This window comes from Camellia sinensis, chromosome 7 (assembly GCF_055761805.1).
Source record: "Camellia sinensis isolate YWXY chromosome 7, ASM5576180v1, whole genome shotgun sequence".
In the NCBI taxonomy this organism is placed as follows: domain Eukaryota; kingdom Viridiplantae; phylum Streptophyta; class Magnoliopsida; order Ericales; family Theaceae; genus Camellia; species Camellia sinensis.
The window spans coordinates 178,306,859-178,320,702 of NC_138967.1; the positions used below are offsets into that span (position 1 = coordinate 178,306,859).

The window sequence follows — 13,844 nt, forward strand, 5'->3', positions numbered from 1 at the left end:
AATTAACACTTTTGGCAACAAAAAAATTGGTCGCTAAAAGTCAATTTTTGGTCGGCAAAAGTTATTCACGACCAATTTTTTTGGTCGCTACTTTGGTCGCCAATTGAGGGTCGGCAAAAGTAATTCGCGACCAAAATTGTGGTTGGTTGGCAAAAGTTGGATTTCGCGACTAAATTTTTGGTCGCTAAATATTTAATTACCGCGACTAATTTATTTTGTCGGCAAAACACTTTGGTCGCGAAAAGTGATATTTTCCCGACTATAAAGTTTGGTCGCCAATTATCACATTCAACGACCAAAACGTTTGGTCGCCAATTGTGACATTTCGCGACCAGAAATTTTGGTCGCCAATCGTGACATTCCGTGACCAAAAAATTTTGGTCGCCAATCGTGACATTCCGCGATCAAAAATTTTGGTCGTCAATTGTGACATTCCACGACCAAAAAGGTTTTGGTCGCCATTTGTTACTTTTCGTGACCAAAACTTTTGGTCGGCAAAAGTGAGTTTCCACGACCAAGAGTTGTTTTGGTCGGCAATAGATGTATTTTTTGCGACCAAAACTCTTGGTCGGCAATTGTCATTTTTTGCGAAAAAAAAATAATTTATTTGTCGCGACTAATAAATTGGCCGCCAAAGCAGGAAAACAATACACCTGTAATTCCTAATAATTCATTCAATCCATAATAAACCTATAATTTTAAAGCATCATTCAAATTAACTGAATCATTAACATTCGACACAATACAACTATTCTAAGTTTTCATTCACAAGTCACATCCATCTAGCATAACAAATCGAAACATAACTATTTGTTATCCATGCGCAGCTATCAACAAATAAAACTACTAATATTTGTTATCCATACACATCCATCCAAAAATATTTAATCCTTCAACAACACAGCTTAATCCACTAAGTTGCCTTGATAGCCAATCAAAAAGATCCTTGCGCCCTTCCGTGCCAAGCTTCGTATCCATCAAAGCAGTAGTGATGTCAGGCACCTAATAAAGAAACATAATTGGAAAATTTATCAGAGAAGCATGATAAATATATAAAATTATTTACAAAATCTGACAGTATACCCTGCAAGAAACAACTACCCAATATTAAAGTCAAATTTAAAGGACATAGAATACAAAGTTAGAAGGAAATTTAGGTTTAGAGCAAACAACCTTGCTAGACTTCTCAACTGCAAGTCCCATTGCAGATGCAACAGCACCAATAGTAGAGAGAGTTGCCATTCCTGATCTAGAATGCATATCAACGTCAGGGCGAGCAAAACTACTTGATCCTCTGCGAGCTGTAGCTTCAGCTGAGTGAGAAGCATCATTACCTCCTGAAAGACAAGGCATGAACCCAAATGTTCAATTCACAGCACATCCTATTTGGTTTGCTCAATCAAACAATGTCACAATACTCCAATTTGAAAAGAAATAAAAATACTTCAGCTTTCTTCAAACAGAAAGTTAAAGCAATTTCAACAAATCACATAATTTCTATCTACTGTTATTGTTCTGCTGATTAAAAATGTTGATTCCAATTCTAAACTAACTTTTGTAATTGCATGCTCTATAAAGAATAATAGAACAATATCATATCAATGGGGCATCTAAATGCCCTTTCAAATTTATTTATTTTTAATTCACTAAACATGTTACAAACACAAAAACACAAACGAGATAAATCACAGAGTTTTCAACAATCTTCCACAGACATAGTCACTTGTTAAGTTGTTCATTTTCCAGGAAACATAGGACTTAGACATCAAATTCCTTAATAGAACTTGTAGATAAAATTACCAAGGCACTAAAACTGCACAACCAACTTACCTTGATGCTGAGCCAACAGAGCAACCTCCTCCAGATACAATAATTTGGCAAGTTTTTATAAAGGCTCAAAACATTAAGACTAACTAGACAAAATATAGTGTTGGTCAGGCTGTGAATATTAAAGGTTTAGTCATTTCATTGACTGCTTATTATAATTGTTCACAATTTTGACACTATAGCAGGATTCTTTGAAAAACTGAGGCCTTGTTTGGTTTGTGTTTCTCAAAAAATTTTGGGAAAAATTCTCTACAAATAAGTTTTCAAAAGTAATCAAACCAAACAAATTTTCCTAAATTTTTTTTCCAAAACTTGTTTGGTTTACAAATTTTCCAAACAAATCTCTCTCTCATACACATCAAATCAATCACTTTTTCCAAAACTCTCTCTCAAAATAATTTTTCAAAACATCTTTTGAAAAAAAAACCAAACCAAACAAATTTTCGTACTTTTTATCTCTAAACATGTTTCTCAAATACAAACCAAACAAGGCCTGAGTCGCTGACCTAAAAACAGGTACGCACTTTCAATGGAAGCAATCACAACTTAAGTATCAAGGACATAGAGCACACAATTTGGTTCATATTTACCTCGAGTAATCTTTATAAGTAAACCATCACTAAACACTCATAGTTTCAGAATTGACCATAACAGCTGTCACATTATTGTCTCCACAACTACTAAACAATAACTACTAAAGCAATAGAATAAAGGTACAAAACTCTAAAACTTAAAATACCAGATTTCACACTCACTAAACTACAATAAGAATAGAAATCAATCATTTAACTACATAAGCAGAATGCATCATAGAAACATTTAACTAAGGCAAAAGCAAAATTTTGGATATCAAGAAACCACGATGTAAATACAGCACAGTGAAACCAATCAAATCAAGGTTCAAGACTCCAAAAATCAAAGCACTAGGTTTCACACTGGCTAAACTACAATAAGAATAGAAATCAATCATTTAACTACATAAGCAGAACACACTGTTGAATGGTCAATTTGATTAGTAAGGCAAAATTTTACTGTCATGACTCAAGCTTTAATACAAAACAGTCAATGGAACTGGAGCTTTGATACATAACACTCATCATAAGGGCATCCATCCATCCTTGCAAGAACAGCCTCTTTACTTTCTCCAAAGTGCCTAGAATTATGTTACAGGGACACCTCAAAATGCATAATCAAACTCTGTTGAACACAACATGACACTGATACTATCGTAATATGTTCATTTTCCTGACATGTTGAGACTTTGAGATCAATGAGGTACTCATATTAAGTGCCTGTAAGCTAAGAACACAAGTTTTACCCTAGGGTATAGGAGAACAAAAGTTGGAAACTCTTGGATTTGTAGAGGAAAAAGAAAAAAGGGAAGGGAAAAGTGAATGAAATAGAAGCAAAATTTTTCCACAAATTTCTTCCCTTTCCTTTTCCCTTCACAAATCCAAGATCCAAACACAACATTAGTGTTATGTATCCTTGTGTCCAAAGGTTTATAAATTTGATGGATCCTTCACCAAGAGACCCCATTTCTGTCGAGTTCCATTAAACATACACCTATATCAACTAGAAAGATAGGAACCATGTAAGATGCACAAAGTGTGTCATGTAACAATGGATGTATTGATTTGTAAATGAAACTGAATAAAAATCCAAGTTATTCAGAATCATGCATCTAGAAGACAAGATGAAGAAAGGAAACATACTTAATATTCGAGTTACTCCTTGAGTTACATCTCCGTGTCCCTCTTGTGAAATTGTAGCCAAATCAACCTTTTGGATTTCCATGTTTCCAACAAAGCAGTGGAGAAGGCAAGAAGCAAGATACCTCTGGCCAGATCTGGGGCTTCCAGAAATCAGCATGCTGAATCCTAACTTCTTTGCTGATGCATAAGATATATTCTGCAACAAACTAGGTCGAGTACCTATTTGCTGATCTTTTGGATATTTTCTATCTGCTTGAAACTTGCTATAATGAGCCGGTAAATCAAAAAAGAAATTGACATAAGTATTACATGGATCTTATAGATACCACAATCGAAAAACAGTAACACCAGCAGAACATTCACTTCACTGTCATTTGCAGAGTAAATGACAAGGTTGCGCATAACAAACTTTTTAATATCGATCATGTCAGCTAAACGGTTGTGTAAGTGAAGCCCCATACATTCTTGGAGATAAAACAATTGCTAAAAATGAAGGTTTTTTGGATTTTTTGAAGAAATTTTTAAGAACCTCTCTAACTGTAGCTAGAATGAAGTTTGGTGGGACTTTAAGAACTACTAAGAACTGAGATTACCTTTAGGATCAACAGGAGTTATAGAAGAACAAAATACAAGGCTATTTTAGCAATTCCAATTATAGAGATGAAAGTAAGGCTTACTTGAACTGGCCCAGCTGCAATTAGAGATCCTGCAACAGCACCACCAAAAAATTAAGAGTGATATTGTTAACATTCCACATCTAGCTTCTCACACTCCCCTTGTGAAATGCTAAAAGACAAAAATTGGAGTGTGAGAAGTTTAAAGTAGAGTGACTATCAATTCTCAAAAATTATCCTCAGGCCATATGGACAAATCTATATTCTCTCAAGCAATCCTAGACAGTTGCACATATCCTATAAATAATGAACTTACTACATCTAGTTGCTCTAGATTATGTGCCACATAGCTAAGTATGTGATGATGTCCAAAAAAATGTCTACAAACTTGATAGACAGCATGACAGACAACAGAAAGCAAAAGGGGACATAACAGACTTTTTTTTTCATTGTGAAGTCTGCAGGAAGAGGCAGATCAAATTAGTTGTTACTGATCATAAGAAAAAATCAAATTAAACACAACCCAACACAGCACTTCTCAACCATTTAGGATTTTCTATGGATAGTGAACTAAATAGAAAAATAGTTCTTAACAAGAACATCCAGTGTTGTGAATGACCCACAAGTTTCTCCATAATCTACACCATAAAATTTCATAATGAGATGAACGAAAAAAAAAAAAAAAGAAACAGGAATTTGGAGGTCATAGGTACCTACCTCAGAAGGAACCTTCTTTAAACACGGAAACAAATTCTTTCATAGGATGAGTGCTCATCCAACTGCACAAGAAAAATTAAATAACACTAGACTGGTAAAAGACCGGTGCATTCCTCCAACATGTGAATAACAGCAGATTATGACGATGATATCAATCTTCCTTTCTCCTAGATCGACCACAGGAACACTCTTCATTCTATACTTAGTAGCAAAAGCATGGTCAAAAAGGAGTTAGATTTCAGACGCCATTAATTTAAAAAGATTGTTATTCGTAATATATGAAACTAAACATAGACAGAAGCATCTTCCCTATTACACCCATGTCCATCATTTAAAAGAAGCAATTCATTTATTTATAGTGTATCTTTAATATCTATATGTTTAGATATATTTTTATGTATCAAAAATTAAAACAGAATCTTTACGGTTTGCAACCCAAACCAATTCACAATTCAACAAAAAGGAAATTTTGATTCATAATTTGACAACTATGATTCAAATCACTTAGTAACTCGGATGAAAAAAATAAATAAATTAAAAAAAGAAGGAACTAACATAAAGAATAGAGAGTACTTGATCACAAACTATTACTGTGTGTGGACCAAATCCAGATTTTCCAAACTGATAACCTCTGCATAAAGCAGATTGAAAAACATCAACCTCTAGATAAACCAACAAATGAAGAACATTAAAAAAAATAAAATAAAATAAATAAAGGATGATATTAACTAAAGGTAAAGTTTAATATAAGCACAATGTCAGACTCAGAATGAATAGCAATAAAAATCATGAAGAAAATCTAAGGATCGACAATTAATCTTGCATAGCGTAACCAGTACCTGCACAAAACACATGCAATGACCTTAGCATCTTCTGGATTTTTGACAATTCGAATGCAGCGCTTGGTTATCTGTTCAATAAGATCAACTCCTAAAACTCTTCCAGCTGCTACAACATTAGCATTATGCTCCACAAACTTCTCCCTTTGGAACGTGTTCTGGCAATATTTACAATACCATTTACCACGAGGAATGCTCGACAATGATGTACATTCTGCATAGGTCAGTAAGAATGTACATCAAAATCACTCACGTTGATCACCACCATGGTACCAATTTAGAAAGGCAACTAGTACAGCACAGGAAAGCAGTATAAAAATAAAGTAAAAGAAGCAAACAGGAATGGCATTTTATTGCACAATTCTTAAATTCAGGTACAAAATGTCAGAAGTCTGGCATTTTCAACAGAGTACGTTCAGAGTGTTACTGTTTACATGAATCCCACTACTCTGATTTGTGATTTTAGAAGATAGTTTATTTGCTCCTCTTAATTCTAACTAGAGGCTTCACAGATATCAATTAATGAACAAAATTTAAATTTAATATGTTAAAAAAAGGCTTAGTTTGCTCTTCTAGTTATGTACTTCAATGTCTTGCTTTTAGCTTACACACCAATATAGAAATTCAAAAGGATATATAAAAGCATAATTTTGAGTAAAAGTATAGGCAAGGATTGGAAATGGACTAAGCAAAAATTTAAAGAATTTCAAAAACCAAAAAATAGAGCATCCAACATTAAAATACTAACATTAAGCAAACAAATATATATAATATGAACATCCAAGTTTCAAAAACAACAATTATCAAAGTAGGAAAAAAGAAAAAGCAAGACAATAAAGTGAAGAGGATGAAAAGCTTTGCCCTGGTCTGGTAAAAGAAGCAGAAGCAGAGAGAGACAAAGGAAGAGAGACAGAGAGAGAGAGAAGAAGAAGCAACAGCTGGGTGGGGGCAAGAGGAAGAGAGAGCATATTTTTTGTTATGAAAATCATATCCACCACACTTCATCCAAACACTCGAACCAAATCAAGGAAACACGAAATTCAACAAACCCACCAATGAAAATAATCAAAAAAACCACTAAAGCGGCACAACCACACATAGGCGCTAATAAATAAAAGGCACAAAACAAATTTAAAAGACAAAAATTGTGGAACTAACAAATTCTAGAAAACCACAAGACCTTAAAGGCGAACTTATATTTGTAAAAAAAAAAAAAGGTAAAATATCAATGCATCCCCTCAACATGAAATTGGAGTCTCATCCTTAGATTCAGCTGTCACTTTGGGAATATCATTATGTAAGCTTTAAACCAAAATTATAAATATTTAATTAATTGATGAGAGTTCATGAATTTTAGGGTTTGAAGCCATGCATGCATTCAAACAATAATCCTGTGCTATAATAAGAATTCATATGATTTTGAGATCTACAACAAAGGTTCAAGTGAAAGAATTAGCATAATAATCACCAGGAGAAAAGTAACTTTTTCCTTAACTAGAAGAAGAAAAATGAAGAATGATGAAGTTTGGGAATACTAAGTTTATGGTACCCTTTTCTTCTTGTCTCAAAACAATGATCAATTTCAATTGGTATATATAGTGAAGATAGCTATAGAATATCGTATTTAAGAAGCCTAATCATAAGAGGACAAATAGGCAAACGACCTTGAAGTATGAGCATTATACAAGCAACAGCTGCAACTATCATCAGATTTTAATCTTATATATATAATATTAATCATTTATGGTTGTGTTTTTTTGTCCTAGATTTTGTTTCTTAGGTACAAAACAAAGCAAGTTGAATTGGTTGGATGCATAGATGCAAATCTGTATTAGGAACATGCTGCATTTTAATTATTTTTAATAACAAATGAAAATCTTGGGACCAAACCATAACCCACAGATGATTGGGACCAAAACAGTTCAACTTTCAACAATCAAGGTGAAGCAAGGCAGCAAACTGCAAGGTTAAACCCAAGGAAAAGACTCAACACAAGCAACCTCCAACTCAAGAGCAACACAGCAACAGTAGTTTGTTTCAAAAAAAAAAAAAAAAAAAAATTTAAGTGCTTTTAGTGATTTGAAAATTAAATTATGAAAAACATACTTACATAGCAAGTTGTGTGATTATCTGTTTTATCTCTCAACAATGCTCTTTACCTGGTTTTCACCCATGAGACATTTAGATATTTAATACAGGAAATCATAATAGGGGTGCACTTCAAGATTAGCAAAGCTAGGTAGAAATACTTTACATTCAATTCATTGAGAACAAAGAATTAAAAGAATAGTAAAGCTCCCGCAACTGGAGGCCCTTAAAGCACATCAAGAAAAAAAAAAAAAAATTTACATTCAAAACACTAAAAAAGATGAAGATACTAAAAAATTATACTCACCTCTCAATGTAATCCGACTAGATGAAGCAATATCAGAGCAATGTAAAATATTTTCGAAACAAGTATCTCTTGCATTATATTTTGGCACAATAGTATAATGAACTCCATCTAAGCATTAAGAGGGAAAGATAGAACTCCAGCTTTTAGAGGAAAAGAGAGAGAAAAGTTTTAGGGAGAATAACAAATGGGCTGCCCTGAAGCAAGGCATAGCAATATCAAAACATAAGATGAAGCATACATTTGAATAAGTCAGTACTTGCTTTTTAAGCTTTGATCTCAAATTGTTCCAATTCTGGGTATAAATACATTTTCCACCACCAAGAATAAATTCCAAGATGCCTACAAGGAATGACATAAATCATAAGTAGATTGAAAGATTATCAAAACAAAGTAAAGAACCAAAATCCTTTTTTTTTCTCCAAACCAACACTGACAATATAATCATAAGATTGGGCCTGATGAGAGAATCTGAATTACAATATATATATATACACATGTCAAAAAAGAATTGATCTTATCACATGAAATCAATGATACATTGCACCCAAAAAATAAAAAAATCAATGATATAGATACAGACACACAAAAGTCATTAATTAAACAAAAAAACAAAACTAACTATGTGAACTATGAGGAATGTCCATCTATGAGTATATTGGTTTTCTTCAAAAAAGGAAAACAAACTAAGCTCATATAAACACCTTGTTTCCTTTATATAAATTATAATTAATAGAAGCAAAATATACCATGCAACACAGCACAAACCTGAAAATCGAGAATTATGGTATTCCCCAATCTGGTATTTTGGAATAACTCATAGTACTACCCCTTTCCATTTGTTTGCATTCCTGTATAAATAAAAGACAATATAATCAACATAATCACCCTTCAAGAAAAATAATCTCCAATTCATTAACTCTTAACAGAGAAAGTAAGCCACAACTTTATCTTGTAGTTCGCCTCATAAGGTGATGTTTTGATAATTCTTGTAATTTGTAGCTTTCCCTTGTTACATCAGACTTTTCCCAAAGAATGCCCTAAAATTCAAATAGACTAAAAATTCTCAATTTAGAGTATAGAAAAACAAGTAGTTCTTGTATGATGTTCCAATCTAAAATGAACAAACCAGTAGTTGAGTAGTCCCCAAGCTGCAACAATACAATTGAGCTTAATTAATATTACCTGAATGCATAGAAAATTGGTGTAAAACTCACAACAAACACCACTATCAGATCAAGATGCAAGAAAAGAAATGCAAGTATAAGTCCAAACAATGCTTGAAGAAACCCCACCTAAGACGCAATGTATCCCATCTCCTTCTAGTTAAATGTATTAAACCAGCCTTATGTATCCAAAAAATTTTAAAAATTACTCACATCATTGCACTTTTTTTTTCTCTCTACATATTCTACTAATTGCTCTTTTTATTAGGCAATGGCATTGTCAAATGAGAAAAAAGAACAAACCAAACGAAATAAGTACTTATATTCTGTTCCATTTTGATTGCGATCAGAAAAATGATACAAAGAAGCAATATAGAAATTCAACATCACAAAAGTCACTAAAAAATGAAAAAATTAGTTTGATATTATTGGCGATTAATTGATATTACCTTATGAAGATCCATTGGGCCCAGTGGCCTTCAATCATCATTATCTAATTACACCTAGAACAAAAAAAAAAAAGCTAAAATCAAAATTTACAAATAATTTTTTTTACAAGATTTAATACCTAATTTTTTTATTAAATAATGAAATCCCATTTTCTGATTTCCTGCATTTCTTATTCTACAAAATTAAAAGTGCCATTTTTCTTCAATCTCAATTAACCATAAGCAATTTCCATTAGTCTATTGCTTTTGGAAAATTAGACACAGCTCAATGGTTCAGGCCATCTCAAAACCCATGAAGGTCATAAGGAGAAAATAAAAACTATTGAAACTTGAAAGTGCAAGCCAATCATGTGGTTGGATGTCTCATGCAACATGATGCGAGACTTTATTGCTAAGAATAGGTTAGATAATATAGCGATCCCGGGTTTACCCTTGTTGTACAGTGATCCGGACATGTGTCCGTGAATGTTGGTAGTTGTTTATTTCCTAGTTTGCATCCTCTTTACTTTGTATTTTGAGTTATGGGATGTGTTGGGCAGGTTTGTTACAGGTTGGTTGTGCTTGGGAGCCTAGTGTTGCTGCCCAGATTTTTGGTCCTTCGCTCGAGCGAGGAGGTTGTCGCTCGAGCGAGAGTAGTGTTGCCCCGGTTCTGGACCTGAGAGTTGTAGTTTTTGGCTCGAGCGAGCTTTTCGTGGCTCGAGCGGTCTGGGTTTTTCTTCGCTCGATCGAGAACTTCTTGGCTCGAGCGAGAGTTTTCTGTGTCTGGTCGCTCGAGCGACCAATCCTTCGCTCGAGCGAGCGTGTTTTATATCAGCGGACAGCAGCGTCTAAAACATCACTTTTTCACCTCTTTTCTTTGATTAAACCCTAAATCCGACACCCTCTCACTCTAAACTTGCACTCTCTCTAAGATTTCATCTCCCTAGGGTGTGAATCTAGCCTAGGGCCTTTGTTAAAGAGATAGAGGGCGTTGAGAGCTTCAATTTAATCTGAAAAAGTGTGGATTTGGAGCAAGTTGATCTTGGAGTCTTCATCTCCTTTGTGGCTTAAACTTCGAGGTAGGGATAACCTACTCCTCTCTATGGGTTTTGTCTTTAAATTTTGGTATTTTGAGATGTTGGGCTTGGTTTGGTAATTTTGTGAAAGTTTGGGGCTTTTGTGCAATTATACAAAAGTTGGGGTTTTATTCATAATAAACCTAGATGCATGTTGGCATGGAAAATGGAATTAATGTTGAATCATTGATGAAAATGGGACCTAAGGGTTGAAATGTTAATTATGGGAGTTGGCCTAATTACATTGTTTAATTAATTGGGATAATTAATTGGTGAGAAATGAGGAAATGAAATGTTGATTGAATATCCATTTGTGCATTTATTTTCTGTGTAGGAATAACTGCTTTGGGCTATCGGTGGAGGATAGTCGTGATTGTTGTAGACAATGTATGTTGATTAGGCAAACTGAAACTAATCAATGAAATGTGTCATGGAACTTGACGGTTAATTGAATACATTAATTGTATGTATTGTGTGATTGTATATAGAACCAATGTGTTTATATATGTTGTGTGTAGAGGAGGAGATAGGGGATGTACTCCGCGGTTTAGGGGAAGATAGGGGATGTACCTCTAAACCGGATAGGTATTTGGAGGAGATAGGGGATGTACTCCGTAGACAGAGCTCATATGCTTGTCTAGAGAAGTGAAGATAGAGCTCATATGCTTATCTTTGTGAAGTGTGGATACAGCTTGTATGCTTATCTGTGGATATTGTTGATATACATATCTGTTGTAGAATGTGGATACAGCTTGTATGCTTATCTGTGGATACTGTTGATATACATATCTGTTGAGATTGTGGATATAGCTTTTATGCTTATCTGAATGTGAGATATAGTTTTTATACATATCTGTGGAAATGATGACAGAGCTAGCATGCTTATCTGTTGAAAAAGGGAAAATGAAAAGTAAATGGGACATGTAAGTCGTTGACATAAATATGTAATTTATGTGATTGTATCAGTGTTGACCTACTATCAATTGCTAATGTTTTAGTCATTGTCCATGGTTGGTTTAGTGTATTTCTACTGGGCTGTGGCTCACCCTATATGGGAACATCATTTTCAGGTGCAGGAAGCATGCCACCTCCAAGGACATAGCTGGGAGGCTAGTGGCGGGCATAGTTTTGTCGTTTTACTTTTGATGTATTACATGTAATTTCAAGCCAAGGGCTTAATGTGTAAACGAGTTAGAACTCTTTGTTGTAACCAAGTGTTAACTTGGAAAGCTGTAAGCCCGTAGGGCATTTTGTTATGAGATTAACATGTAATACTTATGTAATGGAATTCTAATGAATGATAGAAGATGGTTAGTTTATCTATCAACGCTCGTCTTATTTGTTGGGTTTAATGTTATTATTTTGAGGGCGTTACAGATAAGGGTTCCATTTCTCATCGATACATGGACACAAACAAAAATTGAAAAACCTAAACTTTACACAGTCCCAAATATACCAACAGTCAAAAATTTACAGAGAAGTGGCCATTTAAAACCTAAATTTAAAAATCACAACTCCTCAACCTAGAAACTCTCCAGATTAAATCTTCACCCCATATACCCAACAAATCATTCACAAAATGCCAACATAATGATAAACCCCATAGAAAAAATGAGGCACACAAGTGTCCCATTCAAAAACAACTAATCATCCCAAAGCATCAAGAAATCTCAAACTCAAACAAGTATCAGAAAATAAAAATGCTCCGAAAGATCTGAGAACCATAGCCCTAATGTGAAACCTCAGAAAACTCATATCATTCATTTCAACAACGAATCCCAAAAATGAACATCAAAACATTAAGCAGAGAGTGCACCTTCACTTCACAAAAACACCAAAACATCTAATTAATCAAAGTCGGAATACAAACCTTCGAATTCAAAGAAAACATTGGGTGGAGAATGCAATATCAAGAGAGATTGAAACCCTTCTCCTGCAATTTTGCTCATTCGAACCCTCTCTCTTCTCCATCTCTTCTCGGTTTTGCTCCCTTCATCTCTTCAGTCGAGAAAGTTATTGGAGATTGAATCTTTGAGATCCATAAAGGAAAAAGGAAAAAAAGGAATGTAAGCAAAGCAAAGGTTTGATGATGAAGAAGAACAAGAAGAAGATGAAGAATTAGGGATGTATAGGAATCAAAAAATTGGAGATTAATTGAAAGGAATAATAAAGAATGAAGACGAGAAGGCCAGCGATGAAGCGGCTGAGATTGGAAGAGCAGCGCAGCTTGTCAAACCTCATAATAAGAAAGTCGATTCGATTTCGATCTTATGCCGAATCGGTGATGTGCGATCTTCAACAATAATAATCAATCTACTCCGGAGAACAATCAATGAGCTTCGCGTCAATTGCATATATAGATCGAACCCCCTCCTCTTTCTTTCTCCTTCGTTTCGCTCTTTTCTCTCCAAAATAAACTGAGAACCAGAGATCCATTGTGTAAAGGGGTTTTTGTTTTGTTTTGTTTGTTTGTTTGTTTTTTTTTTTTTTTCATATTATGGTGTTTGGCGCTCAAAATTTTGGCGACCAAAAGACAATATTAGTCGCAGAAAAGGTACCTTCACCTACAAATTTTTTTAGTCGCCAAATCTTAATCAACGGCGACTAAAATATTAGTCGCTAAAAGTACTAATTTGGCGACTAATTTTTTTTGGTTGCTGAAAATAAGTTTTTGGCGACCAAATTTTTGGTCCCCAAAAAATATGTGACCTTCCGCGACCAAATTTGTAGTTGGTCGGCAAAAGCATACAACTTTTTGCGACCAACTCATTTTTTGGTCGCCAAAATATAACCTTCTGCGACCAATAATATTTGGTCACCAAAAATAATGATCATTCGCGACTAATTAATATTTGGTCGCCAAATGTCATTTTTTTGCGACCAAAATTTTTTTGGTCAGCAAAAGTAGTTGGCAATTATGTAAATTCTTGTAGTGACCCCGGGAATTACCAATATAATTTATAGACTGTTCTTCCCTTAGAACTTAAAAGAAACCACTTTTATTGCCATTTGCCATTCTTATTATTTATATCTTTTACATTTTTGTGTGTCGCTCTGGCTGACATTGGTT

The 13,844-nt window shown here is 34.2% G+C and overlaps 1 protein-coding gene across 16 annotated transcripts; it reads right to left on the minus strand.

Moving 5' to 3' along the window:
* Positions 1-637: 637 nt before the first annotated feature.
* Positions 638-13,222, minus strand: LOC114295618 (uncharacterized). Of its 16 annotated transcripts, none has more exons than XM_082880001.1 (14): positions 13,011-13,222; positions 12,645-12,803; positions 9,720-9,773; positions 9,234-9,289; positions 9,051-9,144; positions 8,873-8,955; positions 7,823-8,446; positions 5,713-5,926; positions 5,447-5,504; positions 4,874-4,935; positions 4,220-4,248; positions 3,543-3,805; positions 1,174-1,337; positions 639-1,002 (listed from the first exon to the last, which is right to left on the minus strand). In XM_082880001.1, the coding sequence occupies exons 12-14, from the start codon at positions 3,697-3,699 to the stop codon at positions 847-849; spliced, it is 477 nt and encodes a 158-aa protein (XP_082736127.1). In that variant the 5' UTR covers positions 3,700-3,805; positions 4,220-4,248; positions 4,874-4,935; positions 5,447-5,504; positions 5,713-5,926; positions 7,823-8,446; positions 8,873-8,955; positions 9,051-9,144; positions 9,234-9,289; positions 9,720-9,773; positions 12,645-12,803; positions 13,011-13,222; the 3' UTR covers positions 639-846. The 16 variants fall into 16 exon arrangements, with proteins under 16 accessions (XP_082736117.1, XP_082736121.1, XP_082736120.1 ...); XM_082880000.1 differs by having other exon boundaries at positions 641-1,002; positions 3,543-3,791; XM_082879999.1 differs by having other exon boundaries at positions 641-1,002; positions 3,543-3,791; positions 4,874-5,069.
* Positions 13,223-13,844: the final 622 nt, after the last annotated feature.

What these genes read in the sequence shown, in the direction of transcription:
- LOC114295618 (XM_082879993.1), bottom strand. Translation starts at nt 4,292, where the DNA reads ATGTTAACAATATCACTCTTAATTTTTTGGTGGTGCTGTTGCAGGATC. An exon ending in TTGCAGCTGGGCCAGTTCAA is followed by an intron (nt 3,792 to 4,219) that starts GTAAGCCTTACT and finishes AGTTTCAAGCAG; the next exon opens with ATAGAAAATATCCAAAAGAT. An exon ending in AGGAGTAACTCGAATATTAA is followed by an intron (nt 1,338 to 3,542) that starts GTATGTTTCCTT and finishes CTTGTCTTTCAG; the next exon opens with GAGGTAATGATGCTTCTCAC.